Source organism: Nomascus leucogenys, chromosome X, assembly GCF_006542625.1.
Source record: "Nomascus leucogenys isolate Asia chromosome X, Asia_NLE_v1, whole genome shotgun sequence".
In the NCBI taxonomy this organism is placed as follows: domain Eukaryota; kingdom Metazoa; phylum Chordata; class Mammalia; order Primates; family Hylobatidae; genus Nomascus; species Nomascus leucogenys.
The window spans coordinates 47643122-47658787 of NC_044406.1; the positions used below are offsets into that span (position 1 = coordinate 47643122).

The window sequence follows — 15666 nt, forward strand, 5'->3', positions numbered from 1 at the left end:
CAGACCTTTAACCCTCTTCATGACATTTGTAACACCCATCACAAAATGGGATCTAGGGAGGGGGTGACCGAAAGCAGAAATGGTAGCTCTTCAGTTTTATATTCTTCCTTAAAGATGTTTGTGATTCTAAAAATTGTGTTGGTAAACTGTAGGAGGGCTACTATCATAGTAGTGAAATATTTCATCCTCAGATCCCCATCAAAGAAATGATCATGGCATTTTAGAATAACTGAGGGAGTACAATTGCTTAAGGAAATGGATACCCCATTTACCTCGATGTGATTATTACACATTGTATGCCTGTGTCAGAATATTTCATGTGCCCCATAAATATATCCAACTACTATGTACCCATAAAAATTAAAAATAAAAAAGGAAATGATCATGGCATCATATAATTATCTTCTATACTTAAAAAAATTTTCTGGAAAAAGTGTATGTTTATTTATTCATACACACTTCCTCTAATTCCCAGAAGGATTTGAGGCAGGTAAATTAAAAGTTTAGTTTTATTTAACAGTTTTTATAATGAATAATATAGCACACAAACCCGAGAAAGACAAAGCTGTAATTTCTGGGTTTGATTCCTTTATTCATGGGAGGCTATGTTGAGATAAAGCAAAAACAAATTTTGTCTTCCACGATTACAATACATAAAAGAGAGTCAACTCCTTTCAAACAACAAAGGGTAGAGACAAAAGCTTGTTTATTAAACAGGACTCAATATGATTGCTGACATTTTAGAAAATGCAATCATTTGCATATAAACTGTGATGAAGAGACAATTTTTATGGTTTTAGACATATTCTGAAAGACCTTGGAAGGCAATCTCATTCTAGTATCTCAAAGCGGCTGCATCTGGAGAAAGGTTTCTATGGCAACTTATGAAAGCTTGATGTTTTTTATCTTTTTCAAGAGCATAAATCATCCCACGGCCTGAGGCTTCAGCAAAGGTCTCCATTATTTTACAAGCTATTGCCATTTGTTTTTATGTTATATATTTTGATTGTCTTAGAGGAAAGAGAGCAAAGGTTACCATGTTTCCTAGAAGGCTTGGAGTCTATTTTTTTTTTTTCATTTTGTGGGACAAGACGTGAATAACATCATTCTAAACATTGCTTCTCAATGATCAAAATGATGGTACACATTGCAATATTTGGTTTATGTCATGTGTTGTTTAGATTTTCCCCAAAATTGTGACTGGTGCATTCTCAGGAAGACAAGCCAGTTTGAACTTAAGGAGAAGGAACTGTTTGGCCAAAACACCTCCTAATATGTAGTTCAGTGGAGCTGCCCTGGAGAATGCTGCATTGTTCCACATGCCTGCAAATATTCCTCTAATGATACAGTCCCAAGGCTTTGGACATTGATAGACTCCAGGTGACTTTTATCAACATATTTTTTCCAAGAAAGTTAATTTAAAAATTCTGATTTCAGAACTCTGCATGTTTCAAGAATTTTGTTTTAGCAACATGGGTCTCTGTATGTTATAGGAGGCAATAAGGCTGAGGCAACACACATTAAGACAAAGAAACAGAACCAGGTTTCAGACGTACCTCTGCCATTGCTAGGTGTATGACTGTGAGCAAGCCCTTGAATCTCTTTGAACCTCCTTTTACTAATCCGAAAAATAGGAGTAACGATGCCAGATTCACGGCATTATTGTTAAGGATTGAATGCGTGTGAGTGCTGGGAACTGTGCAATGCTGTACAAATGTAAGGTGGTTATTATTGTTGGCTGGCTGTCTTTCTTTCCCTTTGAAAAAGTCAAAAGTTTATGTTACCATTTCTGGATGACCAGAGGAAATCAGTTTCAGTATGTCTTAAGTATTTTAGTTTCTTATACTGTATTTAAAATACTTATACAGACACTGATCACTACAGCCATTTATTTATTTATTGACTCAGTAATCAAATGTCATCCCTGTAGAAGGGTATTAAATAAATTCATTCAACAAACATTTAAGTGCCAACTGTGTACTAGCATTGAGGAGACAAAGAATAGACAATTAAATTCTTATTGTTCAGGAAATAAAAGTTTTCTGAGCTTCAAGGCCACAGCATAAGCTGTTCAGGTGGTGCCCTGCCCAAGGGCATTCGGCTGATGAAGTAGAAGGGGGGTGTAATGCAGTCCCCCACTCTGCCAGCCAAGCCATTTGCATGCACGTTGTGAGCTGCATTCACCTGAAGGAAGGGCATGTTTTGGAAATTTACTAGCCAGGAGTGTGTGCCTTCTTGCAATTTACACAAAGGCATGCATGAATGTGCTAGCAGTGGCCCTGATGCTTGTATGATCCGTGATGTTAAAGGGAAGATTTGCAATGTTTCACTGTGAAGTATGACGAAGGCTGCTGGCATGCTTGTTATCTGGAGTCAGATTGCCTGAATTTGAATACTGGCTCTGCTACTTGCTAGCTGTGTGACCCTTGTGCACATTACTTGGCCTCTCTATGCTTCATTTTCTACATATGCCTGCATCATAGTTATTGGGAGGATAAATAAGTTCTTAAAACACATAGAATAGCAGCTGGCACACAGTCAATGCTCAAAATGTTCGCTGTTTTCAATGATGGCTTTACTGTTCAGGGTCTCCTTGCTACTCTGTGTTGAAAAGTTCAACAATTAACATCTAAATTCTACCTACAAAAACCACTTTTCTTTTATGAATTTGATGTCAAGTTGGTGATATTTATCTCCTTACCTCAGATCTTTTTGGTGTGTGTTTGTGTTAAATAACTAGAAAGCATTCTCTTCAGAGAAATCAAAGAATTCCAGTTATTTGATGAGAAGGTGACTTGGTAGTTTTTAGAACTTTCTCATAAAACCATTGCTTTGTCAGAGTGATAGAGGTGATGAGGGATGTTTGTATATTCTTGGTTTTTATAATCCCAGCACTTTGGGAGGCCGAGGCAGGCCGGATCACCTGAGGTCAGGTGTTCGAGACCAGGCTGGCCAACATGATGGAACCCCATCTCTACAAAAAGTACAAAACTTAGCCGGGTGTGGTGGTGCTTGCGTGTAATCCCAGCTACGTGGGGAGGCTGAGGCAGGAGAATCACTTGAACTCAGGAGGCAGAGGTTGCAGTGAGCCGAGATTGCGCCACTGCACTCCAGCCTGGGTGACAGAGTGAGACTTCGTCTCAACAAAACAAAACAAAACAAAAACAAACAAAAATGACAACAACAACATTAAAAAAAAAAAGTCCCAAGAGAATGCCTATATAGTTTACCAGGATTACAATAGGGATTCTTTGAGGTATAGGGAATTTCACTGTCAATTTTGGTTAACATGATTCCCTCTGTCTCTTTTCATAACTTTAAACTGGGAAAGAGTCCTTATGTAGTATTTTCAAGACTATTAACTTTGCATTTTAATTTTTTTAAAAAGTTTTGTTAAATATCAAATTTTGATATGAAGAGTGTGAAACAGATTGACAAAGCCAAGCATGAGGCAGGTGGTGATTTTGATTTTACCCTTCCCTTTGTATTCTGGCTCCTCTAACTGCCCTTAAGACACTGTAAAGAGAGCACTTCTGTGTTACTGCCACTGTGTATTTCCCAGTCTCCTACAGCATCTAACTTGGGCCATTTTCTTGGCAAAAAACTAAAAGTGCAGAACGCTAATCATGTTGTACATCACTGATTTCTAAGTATTTAAAATAATTTGGGTGTCTACTCTTAATTGAGATTGTCATCACTTTTACGAAACCTTTTCCAAGTAAACTTCTCAGAAGAGAGATGCAATATTTTTATAATTTCATAACATTAAATATTAGTCTACCATTATTTGTGTGTGCTGTGCTATGATTATTCATCCAAGGGCCTGTCATGGGGACATAGGGACTGCTTCTGAAAGTGCCAAATTACCATTTGTTTGTGAGATTATAATTGATACTGCATGTTAAATTCAAGTGTCATTAGCTTTTTAAAAAGATGAAGTGATGATAAGCTTGCTCCGAAATTGTTTGAAAGGGTTAAATATCTAAGAGAAAAGCTGGTATTTAAGATTCTTATACTTAGTAAGATAGTAGAATGTTTTAAGACACTTTATATCAATCAGTGTATATGTAGAGTTACTGTGTTTTTAATTTTTTTTTTTTTTGTCCAAGGGTAGCAGCTAAGAGTTCAGGTTTTGGGTTGAACTCTGACTCTGCCACTTACTAATTGTGTAACCTACAGTTAAGTCACTGACTGTCTCTAAACTGCCATTTTTTCTTTTGAAAATTAGGATAATAATATTCCTCAGCATTGTGGTAAGGATCAGTTGAGCTTTTTGTGTAAAGCGCTTCACCCAGACCAAAGTGATTCATGCGTTATGATGGTGGCTGTTATTACTCTGGGTAATTTATTTTATTTTATTTTATTTTTTTAAGACAGAGTCTCACTCTGTCACCCAGGCTGGAGTGCAGTGGCATGGTCTTGGCTCACTGCAACCTCCGCCTCCCAGATTCAAGTAATTCTCCCTGCCTCAGCCTACCGAGCAGTTGGGATTACAGGTGCCCGCCACCACACCTGGGTAATTTTCGTATTTTTAGTAGAGACGGGGTTTCCCCATGTTAGCCAGACTGGTCTTGAACTCCTGACCTCAGGTGATCTGCCCGCCTCGGCCTCCCAAAGTGCTGGGATTACAGGCGTGAGCCACCGTGCCTGGCCGGTATTTTCATTTTTAACAAACAAATTGTTAATTGCATTATATCAGGAGATTATTGCACAAGTGTTTAAACAGTGGCGATTACATTGTCTAACGTTTTTAGGGCAAATGTATTTCTGCTACTGTATGACTTTTTTTTGCAATAGATTGCACTCGAAAAGTTTCATACTTCCCAGAGGATATACCATCTCTCATATTTTTGTTTCTATGGCAAAATGTATTAAAAGTTCCAAACAACCAACATAGAAAAGAACTCTTGGGAAATAACTGTCTTTAAGTGAGGGATGCTCTGTAGAGTTCATTGTTTGCTTAGTCCTTGAGCAGTCAAACCATTAGTCCTTTTATCAGTCATCATTGACGGAGGCTTTTGAGCTGCCTCTTCTAGACAATCTTAATCACCTCTTGACCAGACTCCAACTCAGTTTCCTATGCACCCTAAAATTCCCTCCTTCTAAATTGCGGTGACTTCCCTAAGCCACTGATATTTGGACCAATTTTTTTTTTCAGATCAATTTCTGTCAATTGATTTCCAACAAGCCTCCTGACTATCCCCTATGAACATTAGTGAGCTAAATTGTAAGTTACTTCCAGCAACATATTTTTGTGTTGCTCTTTTTAAAGATATTTTTGTAATTTTCTCTTTATAATTGTTTAAGGTACATGAGCATAGAGAACTCTGTTCAATGATTTGCTAAGTCCTTTGTTTGTTTTAATAATTGTTTATATTTAACATCAGATATTATTGGGTAAATGCATTTACTAAAAGACAGTACCTTTTGTGGAATATAAAATGCTAGTGTATACAAGTAACGTTGTATTTCCTTCTGAACCCTTTTCTTTAAGCCTCAGCATGCTCAAGCGGTTTATCTAAATTCAGTGATAACAGCTGTTACTATGGCTGCATGTTATTTCATTTGTTGAATTCATGCTTGATAAGAAAAATGTCACTGAATTGTTTGCAATTTTGAATTTAAATAGAAGTGTTTTTTTTTTCCTTATGGAGGTAAAATTAGGAAACTGGGGTTATAAATCCTGTGCCCTGTATTCCTAAATCAGGGTTGTGCAATGCTTGTGTGCACTGCATGGGGTTCATGGACTTTGAAACTGTTATCCCATCAGCAACTGGAAGCATTGGCTCTGCCCCCAGTGACAGGGATGGGAAGATGGATTAACTCAAATAATGAAATGTCAAATCAGCCAGCCTCTCTAAAAAATGGGAATTCCTCCTTTAAGATCACTGATAGACGGTGACTAAAGCCTTGGCTTTTCATTATGGTTTTTAATGTGGGCTCATATTTTATGTTATATGGATCTTATAAACCACAACATATAAGTGTGTCTTAAAAACAAGTTGATCCAAAAAAGTGAGAAATATCTTTTGAAGTGTAATTTCTCTCTGTAGCAAAAATTGGAAGATGCAGTCAATGAAGAGGATGGCCATGGGGGTCCGGGGAAGACAGTGTTGTATAATGGCTGTGCATACAGATGCTGCAGTTAAACTGGCTTTGTCACCTACTCCTTATGCGACCTTGGACATCTCTCTGGGCTTCGATTTTCCCGGCCATAAAATGGGAATGTCAACAATACTTGTCTCATGGGGTTGTAGAAGTTCATTGAATTAATTTATTAAAACACTTGGAACCCAATATAATATGAGTATTAGCTATTTTATAGGAATCTTTTTAATTTTGCAGTAGTGGGGTCTAAAAGTCACAGAAGTATTATTTTTGAAAGACAAGATAGAAGCGGTTTTATTTACGTTGTAAGGCATGAGAGCATCTTGGCATGGCCTTAATATTTGGTCTCATAAAGGAAATGAGTAAGGTAATTGGAACTGAGCACATTCAGCCCACTCATCACGGGAAGAGCACCAAGTTTCTGTTCTCTGAGAAAACTTGCTAAATTCTGTAAGAGTGCTTTTAAAAAAATACAGTATTTTAAGATCTTTGAGATCAAAAACTATATCCAGGATGGATTAGTACCCCAAACTTTATACATGTACTCCACACTATGCTTTGTCCTTTGTCAAAACGTACTGAACTCTGCATTAATGGATGTATCAGTCAGGGTTCTCCAGAAAGACAGAACCAATAGGATGCATGGAAGAATACATTTACTGGGGGAATTGGCTCCCACCATCACACAGGTAGAGGAGCCCTGTGATAGGCTGACTGCGAGCTGGAGCATTGGAGAAGCTGGTTTAGTCTGGAAGCCTCAGAACCAGGGAAGCTAATGGTGCAGCTCCCAGTCTGAGGCCAAAAGCCCGAGAACCCACTGGAGGTCACTGGTGCAAGTCCCAGAGTCCAAAACCTGGAGTCTGATGTCCAAAAGCAGGAAGAGAACAAGCATCCGGCTCCGGAAGGGAGAGTGAAGGCAGAGACAGAGAGAGTCCCCTCTTCTTTCACCTGTCTGTCCCTGCAGGGCCCCAGCCGATTGGATTGGATGATGCCCACCCACATTGAGAGCAGGTTTTCCTCTCCCAGTCTGCCGACTTCCATGCCAGTTTCTTCTGGAAACACCCTCACAGGGACACCCAGAAACAATGCTTCACCTGCCATCTAGGTATCCCACAATCCAGTCAAGTTGACACCTAAAATTAACCATCACAGTAGGTAAAGTTTATTGCATGTACATTTACCTCAGTCAAGCTGTGGGTTTTTTTAAGAGCTAAATTCATGGTGGTGAGAATGTAATAGGCATTTACTAAGTATTTTTGACTAAATTAATAGTTAAATTAGTCACGAATGGAATTATTTCATTCTTCAGTGATGGGTCATATCAGGAAATCCAGATGCATAAGGGGTCAAATTTTATGTCCTTGATTTTGAAACTACGTCAACTTCTAAAAGTCCAACTTTAATAGTAAATCCCAGTTCCTGGCACATGCTTTGAAGACCCACTGTCCCTCAGTTTGCCGGCTTTTCATATTTACCCTGAGAGTGAAATCAGTTACTGGACTTGATCCTGTATCTGTGACTCATATATTTCTCTTGAGCATGGCCTTGTGTTCTCATTTATGTTATCAGATATGCAATTTAGTCATTAAAATAGACATTTTGACATAGTGGCAGAGGATGTGTTTAAGATTTGAAAAATTTACCAAAAAATGAAATCCCTTTTGTTGTTTCCAGAAACATCAGACTCTGGGCCTCTGTTGACAAACTGTATCCACTTGTAAGTTGAATGTAACAATAGGCTGTGCACGTGAGCCAGCATGGACTTTTCTCATTGGCTGTTAGCATGAGGAGCTTGTCTGGCATCCTTGTATTTGATCCTGATGTCTTACTGTCTTTTCTCCCAGGTATGGCAGCAGCCAAACTTCTGCATGACTCTGGACTGAATGTGGTTGTTCTGGAAGCCCGGGACCGTGTGGGAGGCAGGACTTACACTCTTAGGGTAAGGCATTAAGAATCCGGTGAACAAATATGGGACTGAAGCTGAGTTTGGGGTTTCATTTTTGTTTTTTTCCCCAAAAGTCTTCAATTTCATTTGACTCTAAGAGGGTGAAAATAACTCTGAAACATTCTTGACAGCCTCTCTCCCAGTTTGCCTTCCTTTCAATTTTTCTGTTCCTTTTTGTCTTTTCATCTCATGATATTTGGCCTCATAGAGTTAGGATTGAGTAAGAGGGAAATGGGCAGATATGTGTGTGCCTCTGCGTGTGTGTGTGTGTGTGTGTGAGAGAGAGAGAGAGAGAGAGAGAGACAGAGAGACAGAGAGAGAAATAGGAAGAAAAATAACATAATTATTTGTACTTTCCACTCCTAACTTTGAGGCTTCCTTTACACCAACACAATCATTCTAATCATACAAACTATAACTTTTTTGGAGAGAATTTCTCCCATTTTTAAATTTATTTTTTAAATTTTATTTTAACAAATCATAATTGTATTACATTTATGGAGTACAATGTGATGTTTTCACCATATGTATACAATGTGGAGTGATAAAATCAAGCTAATTAACATATTCAGCACCTCACTTTCTTGACAGTTTTTGTGGTGATACATTTGAAATTTACTCTGTTTGTTATTTTGAAATACACAATACATTATTATTACTACAGTTACTGTGCAACGGATTTCAAAACTTATTCTTCCTGTCTAGCTAAAATTTTGTACCCTTGGACCAGCAACTCCTCATTCCCTCAGTTCTCACCCCCCAGCCCCTGATAATGTTCATTTTGCTCTCTACTTCCATGAATTCAGTGTGTTTTAGATTCCACTTATAAGTCTTTCTGTGCCTGGCTTATTTCACTTAGCATAATGTCCTCCAAATTCATCTATGTTGTCCCAAATGACATTTCTACATTTCTTTATTTTTAAAGGCTGAATAGTATTCCATTGTGTGTATATACCACGTCTTCCTCATCCATTTATCCACTGATGGACACTTAGGTTGATTTCATACCATGGCTACTGTAGATAATGCTGCAATGAACATGGGTGTGCAGATATCTCTTTGACATATTGACTTCAATTCTTTTGGATATATTCTCAAAAATGGGATTGCTGAATTATGCAGTAGTTCTATTTTTAGTTTTCCATTTTTAGTTTTCTGAGGAACCTCCATACTGTTTTCTGTAATAGCTGTACTGATTTACATTCCCACCAACAGTGTACAAGGGTTCCCTTTTCTCTTCATCCTTGACAACACTGGTTATTTTTCATCTTTTTGATAAAAGCTATTTTAACAGGTGTGAGGTGATATCTCATTTTGGTTTTAATTTGGATTTTCCTAATGATTAGTGGTGCTGAACTTTTTCCATGAACCTGTTGGCCATTTGCATGTCTTCTTTTGAGAAGTGTCTGTTCAGTTCCTTTGCCCATTTTTTAAAAAATCTGATTATTTGTCTCTTGCTATTGAGTTGTTTGAGTTTCTTATATAATTTGGATATTAACCTCTTATCAGATGTATGGCTTGCAAATATGTAAAGAAAACTATCATTTTATTAATTGTTCTTTTGCCGTGCAGGAGCTTTGTAGTTTGATGCAATTCCATTTGTCTGTTTTTGCTTTTTTTCCTGATCTTTCAGGGCCATATCCAAAAAATCATTTCCCTGACTAGTGTCATGGAGCTTTCCCCTTGTTTTCTTCAAGTAATTTTGCAGTTCCTGGTCTTATGTTTAAGTCTTTAATCTATTTAGAGTTGATTATTTGTATATGGTGTTTGCATATGGTATAAGATAAGGGACTACTTTTATTCTTCTGCATGTGGATAGCCAGTTTTTCCTGCACCATTTATTGAATAGACTGTCCTTTTCCCCATTGTGTGTTCTTGGAATCTTCATCAAAACTCAATTGATTGTAAATGTGTGCGGTTATTTTTGAGCTTTCTATCCTGTTCTATTGGTTGGTGGTCTGTTTTTATGTCAGTACCATACTGTTTTGATTAAAATTGCTTCATAATATATTTTGAAGTTGGGTAGTATAATGCCTTCACTTTTGTTCTTTATGTTCAAGATTGTTTTGGCTAGTTGTAGTCTTTCATAGTTCCATATGAATTTAAGGATTGTTTTTTCTGTTTCTGTGAAAAATAACATGGGTATTTTGATGGGGATTGCACTGAATCTATGGATCACTTTGGGTAGTATGGACATTTTACATTATTAATTCTCCCAATCCATGAACATGGATGTGTTTTTATTTATTCACATAAACTAAACTTTTACCTGCCTAATTTTGCTTCTTTTTGCTTCAGCTTTTATTTTTTTAAAGAATTATTTACCAATTTATAAATACCCTTATTTTAATTGCTAGTTAATTGTTTCAATTCTGACACTGTTGCCTAAAATTAATGATTTTCTATTTAAACACAGAGTCAAGCAAAGCAAGTTTCTCTGCAAGGAAATGCCCTACTTCCATACATTCAAGATCTCAATAATAGATATAGAAGCTACAGAGTATTTTCATTTCCAGAGAGATAATACATATAAAATTCTGACTCACAGCTCTTCTTTTGGAAGGATTCATCAATGATATATATCTGACATTTTGTACTCATTCTTTTTTTAAAATTATACTTTAAGTTCTGGGATACATGTGCAGGGGTGGGATCTGCTGAGCTAGATCACTTGGCTCCCTGGCTTCAGCCTGCTTTCCAGGGGAGTGAACGGTTCTGTCCCACTGGTGTTCCAGGAACCACTTGGATATGAAAAAAAAAAACAAAACTCCTGCAGCCAGCTCGGTGTCTGCCCAAATGGCCACCCAGTTTTGTGCTAGAAACCCAGGGCTCTGGTGGCATAGGACCGAGGGAATCTCCTGGTCTGTGGGTTGCGAAGACCATGAGAAAAGCGTAGTATCTGGGCCAGAATGCACTGTTCCTCATGGCACAGTCCCTCACAGCTTCCCTTGGCTAGAGGAGGGAGTTCCCTAACCCCTTGCACTTCCCAGGTGAGGCGACACCCCACCCTGCTTAGGCTCACCCTCCATGGGCTGCACTCACTGTCTAACCAGTCCGAATGAGATGAGCCAGGTACCTCAGTTGGAAATGCAGAAATCACCTGCCTTCTGTGTTGATCTCACTGGGAGCTGCAGACCGGAGCTGTTCCTATTTGACCATCTTGCCAGCCCTCTGTACTCATTCTTTACTTTGAGTCATCTCCTTTATAATTGAATTTGTCCTCAATAAATATCTACTGAGTACCTGCTATGAATCAGTCACAGTAATCCCCCCAAAATGGCCTTGCTCCACAGACTTTACAGTCTCCCAGAGGGACACTGACTGTTGTAATTGCCTAATTGTAGCTTATCAAGGAAAATGCTACAATGAGGGTGGGTGACAGCTTGGAGTTGTGCCATAGGAGGCATAAGAGGGCACCTTACCAGTCTTGAGAGCCAGAGGCTCAGATAAGCCTGAAAGTCTTATCTGTTATTGACCATAACATACACCCCCTAACCTAGTTATTTGTGATTTCACACAAGCCTTCAAACTTGGTCTAACCCTTCTTGTCTACTGGCCATTGTTTTTGCCATTATGTGTTCCTCAAATATCTCTTTTTACCTTCATCGTATGGCAAAATCTTCACATACTTCCAGGATCTCATCCTTTCCTACTCCAATCAAAAGCTACTTGCCTTTCTTCTGTGTTAATACCACTTACCCGTTCCACACAAGGACAATTATTATATGTTGCTTTACAGAGTTTTTCCTGTGTACATCTTATCTCCCCCAGTTCTTGAAATCTTCATATTCCTTGAAAAATACAGCATATAAGAGTGCCTTTTACATAAAGGAGCTGGTTTAGTACAATTAGGTGCTGAATTTTTAAAAACATCATTCTTTGAGAAAATTTATTGGACAACTGCTATAGGCGTTTGGAATACTTTAGTGAGTAAAACAAAGATGTCTTGTGAAAATTGCATTTTTGAGGGGTAAGTGAGTGGAAAGCTAGACAAAAAATAAGCAAATAAACAAAAACAGAAGAGAAGGACCATTTCTAGTGTTTCTAATTAGTAGCAACCTGGTTTTTCTTAGACATACTCAGAAATAGGAAACTTTTCTACTAATTTTTTGTTCAGAGGTCACCCCTCAGTTATTGGAAATGAAACCAATTCAAAACTACGTAAATATATTGTTACACATAAAAGCAATTTCAAAGTCCAAATTATGACCAAATATTTCCTAGTGCTATTTTCAAATGTCTGGATTAACAAATCACATAAAAAGTGATCGTTTTCTTTCTTGCTTTTTCTCTAGCATTAGGCCCCTCAGCATCCACCTGAAGTACTGAGTAAAGAGATTCGTCTTTAACAATTCACAGCTCACAAATTCAAAGCACTAAAAACCAAGCCACGTTATGGTATATTGTAAATGATGAGGTTTAGAAGCTCTTGCCTATTCAGCGTTCAATCAATTTTGCTTTAAATTAAAGATTGATTTAATAACTAAGTCATGTGAATGAAGTAGAGTTGATAACAAAATCTAGTTTTTCATGGATATACCCTTAAGTTGTATCTGTAACTTGTGAAATGTTGATTTGCTTATTTCAGGATGTCTTTTGTTATTTTATACATTTTTTACAATTTTTTTTTTATTTTTTCCTATGGGAAAACAGAACCAAAAGGTTAAATATGTGGACCTTGGAGGATCCTATGTTGGACCAACCCAGAATCGTATCTTGAGATTAGCCAAGGAGCTAGGATTGGAGACCTCCAAAGTGAATGAAGTCGAGCGTCTGATCCACCATGTAAAGGTAAGATCAGGCCAGACTTTGAAGGATTTGAAAACTTCTCTATGATATTTCCTTACAAAAATTCCAGATCATTCTCTCAGAGAATCTTCTATATCTCTGGATGATGCAAATGTATTTTATAATGGCATTTTAGCCACTCTGAGATTCATTCATTATTATCAAAGGTGAATTAGGTGGGAATTCTAAACCTATTTAGGAAGGTTATTGATGAAGTGGTATTGTCCATGTGGTAAAATGTTGAACAAAACCCATAGAGAAAAAACATTTGTGCTTTATTTACTAAATATCTATTTAAATACCTGGAAGTCTTTTATGTTATATAAAAACCTGTGCAAAGTTTTTAAAATGCTGCCCTAGACTGCACATTGTAAAGAGTATTTGCAATATGCCTAATGGAATATTCTTACATTTTATCATTGTGGCCTATATATGAGCTAAAGTTATTCTTCTTTGGAGATTGACATCAAAGTGGTTCAAGTCCCAGATCCCGTCTTTTGCAAGGAAGCTTCATTGTTCTCCCCAAGATTTCTGTGAATTTACTGGGTTTTTCATTCCTGTGATCATTTGTGGCTCATGGTTCTGGCTTCCATGATACCTTTGTTCATTCACATCTCATGGCCTGTGACTCTTTTCTTCTCTTTGCTTATGCCAACCTGGGTTCACACTCACCTCTTTGTCCTGATTTTTCTCAGACCACCGTAAGCGTGTGTGAAAAGCAAACGTGACTGAAGTTTGCTTGGGGTTGGGTGGGGGGAGGCTCTTAAATTTGCAGAAATACAAACAGATTATAACTGAATGTTGGACATTCATTCTAATAATCTCTTAGATCAAAGCATCCCCTGAGGATTTCTCACTGGTCACATTTCTCTGCAGATTCCAGTCTCCCACCATGCTGCTGGTCCTCAGACTCTCTTCACATCTCCCTGCTCCTCTATTTTTCCAGCATCCTCATCTTGGTCCACAAAGTCACTCATGTTCTCTGACAATCAAACAGTCACCTAATCTGGGCCCCATCCGGGAGTCCCATGGAAGAACTGGCAGAGGTTTTCAATTTCAGTCTTTCTTCTCTCATCTTCGCTTGCTCCTGTAGGTGGAAGTAAGCAGCATAGGAACTTATTCCTCACTGGTAGAAAACATCCCGTTAGAAGACGGAAGAAACTCGCAACAGTCAATTTTGATTTATATAACAATTTTGACATCCTTATATTATTTGTGAGTGATAATATCGAGACAACTGACCATAAATCATGAAACATTTAATAAAATGGGAACTAAGCAGCTACTTAATTTGGTATAATGTGGGTAAAAGTTTTCCTTAATTTATAAATAAACGTTTTGGTTGACCTTCAAATTTTATTTTATATTGGCCGGGCACAGTGGCTCACGCCTGTAATCCCTGCACTTTGGGAGGCTGAGGCGGGCGGATCACCTGAGGTCAGGAGTTCCAGACCAGCCTGGCCATCATGGCGAAACCCTGTCTCTACTAAAAATACCAAATTTTATTTTATAAGCCTTTCCACCTTCCTTCCCTATGTGTCTAGGAGAAAAACAGACACATGAATTAGAAATGAAAATCTACCATGGTGATAATGTGATTTGTTGAACATCAGTCAACAGTTCTTAACACCCTTTGTTGGGTTCTTTGTTTTTTTAAATGTAGGTTTTCTTGACCGATTTCTTATGTCTTATTCTACCTGTAAGGCTTGCAGAGATTGACTTCTCAGAACACTAGGATCTTTAAATTTCTCCAGACAAAGGAGATGACCAGAGATTATATTCACTTGCCTGTCTTTGTGTGTGCAGAGATTATTGTCAGCTCAGAGCTGTGTCCAGGATGCTTTGTTTTTTCCTGACGTTAAGTCCCTTGTCTGAGAGAAATTGCTGAGTCATCAATTACAGGAATGATGTTACATTTAAATGATATTTCACAGTGATGGCCAAATGTGCTGCTTTTTCACTATTTCCATTACTCTGTGTGCAGTTAGGAAAATACAAGTAGTTAAGCCGTAGTCCTTACTTAATACAGGGTAAATACATATGCCAATAATGCTCTTTATACTTAAAATAAGTCTTACTGCTTTTTAATTATGACAAAAGTAAAGCATGTTTGTAGTAAAAATATGATTAGAAAATATAGATAAACAAGAACAATTAACAAATCCCTTTATAATACTATCTTGAGAAGATCACTCTAAAATACTCTCTTGGTTCGTAGATTTTCATATTCCTGTATTGCTATTTTCTGACCTCTGCTGGAGGAAATGGGAAATATCAGTGCATTTTAAGAAATTGTATGCACAGGCATATGTGTATATGTTTTACATAGTAACTTACTCTCAAATTAATTATCACTAATGAGACAAATTGAAAAAATAATGATGCTGTAAAAAAAAAAGGTTTCTGCAGTCTTGACAAAGGTGCCAATTTGGCCTCCCCGTGATCAGTCACATGCAGTGAAGAGCTACATGATAATACATAATGACGAAGACCTTATAGCTAAGAAGTCCTCCTCAAACTAAGTACTTGTTCTCTACCATCTCCACTTCCATGTCTTTGTATACATCATTTTTCTCATTTTTGACCTGTAAAAAGCATCTTGGATGGCTACATTCATTTCTGGAATTATTAACAAGAACTTTGACATTCTTTCTCCTACCACATACTAGAGAATGCAGTTGAGAAATTTGTCTCCTGTGTCATGGAAAGCAGTGCTTTGGGAATTTGAACATTGCCCTCTATTACCTATTTTAATAACTACTGTCCCCAAGTACAAACTACAGTTCATGTAAATAGATAGTATATTTGGGCCGTGTTTTTTTTTT

At 37.6% G+C, this 15666-nt stretch overlaps 1 protein-coding gene across 2 annotated transcripts in view; it reads left to right on the top strand.

The window, feature by feature from the left end:
* MAOB (monoamine oxidase B) overlaps window positions 1-15666 on the top strand; it is a 118134-nt gene that overhangs the window by 30884 nt on the left and 71584 nt on the right. Inside the window, exons 2-5 of one of the 2 annotated variants that reach the window (XM_030807226.1) lie at window positions 7073-7263; window positions 7783-7825; window positions 7953-8047; window positions 12707-12844. In XM_030807226.1, coding sequence (XP_030663086.1) covers window positions 7955-8047; window positions 12707-12844 — 231 coding nt within the window. In that variant the 5' untranslated portion in view covers window positions 7073-7263; window positions 7783-7825; window positions 7953-7954. The remainder of the gene's footprint in view (window positions 1-7072; window positions 7264-7782; window positions 7826-7952; window positions 8048-12706; window positions 12845-15666) is intronic. The other variant, XM_003271021.1, reaches the window with a different exon arrangement.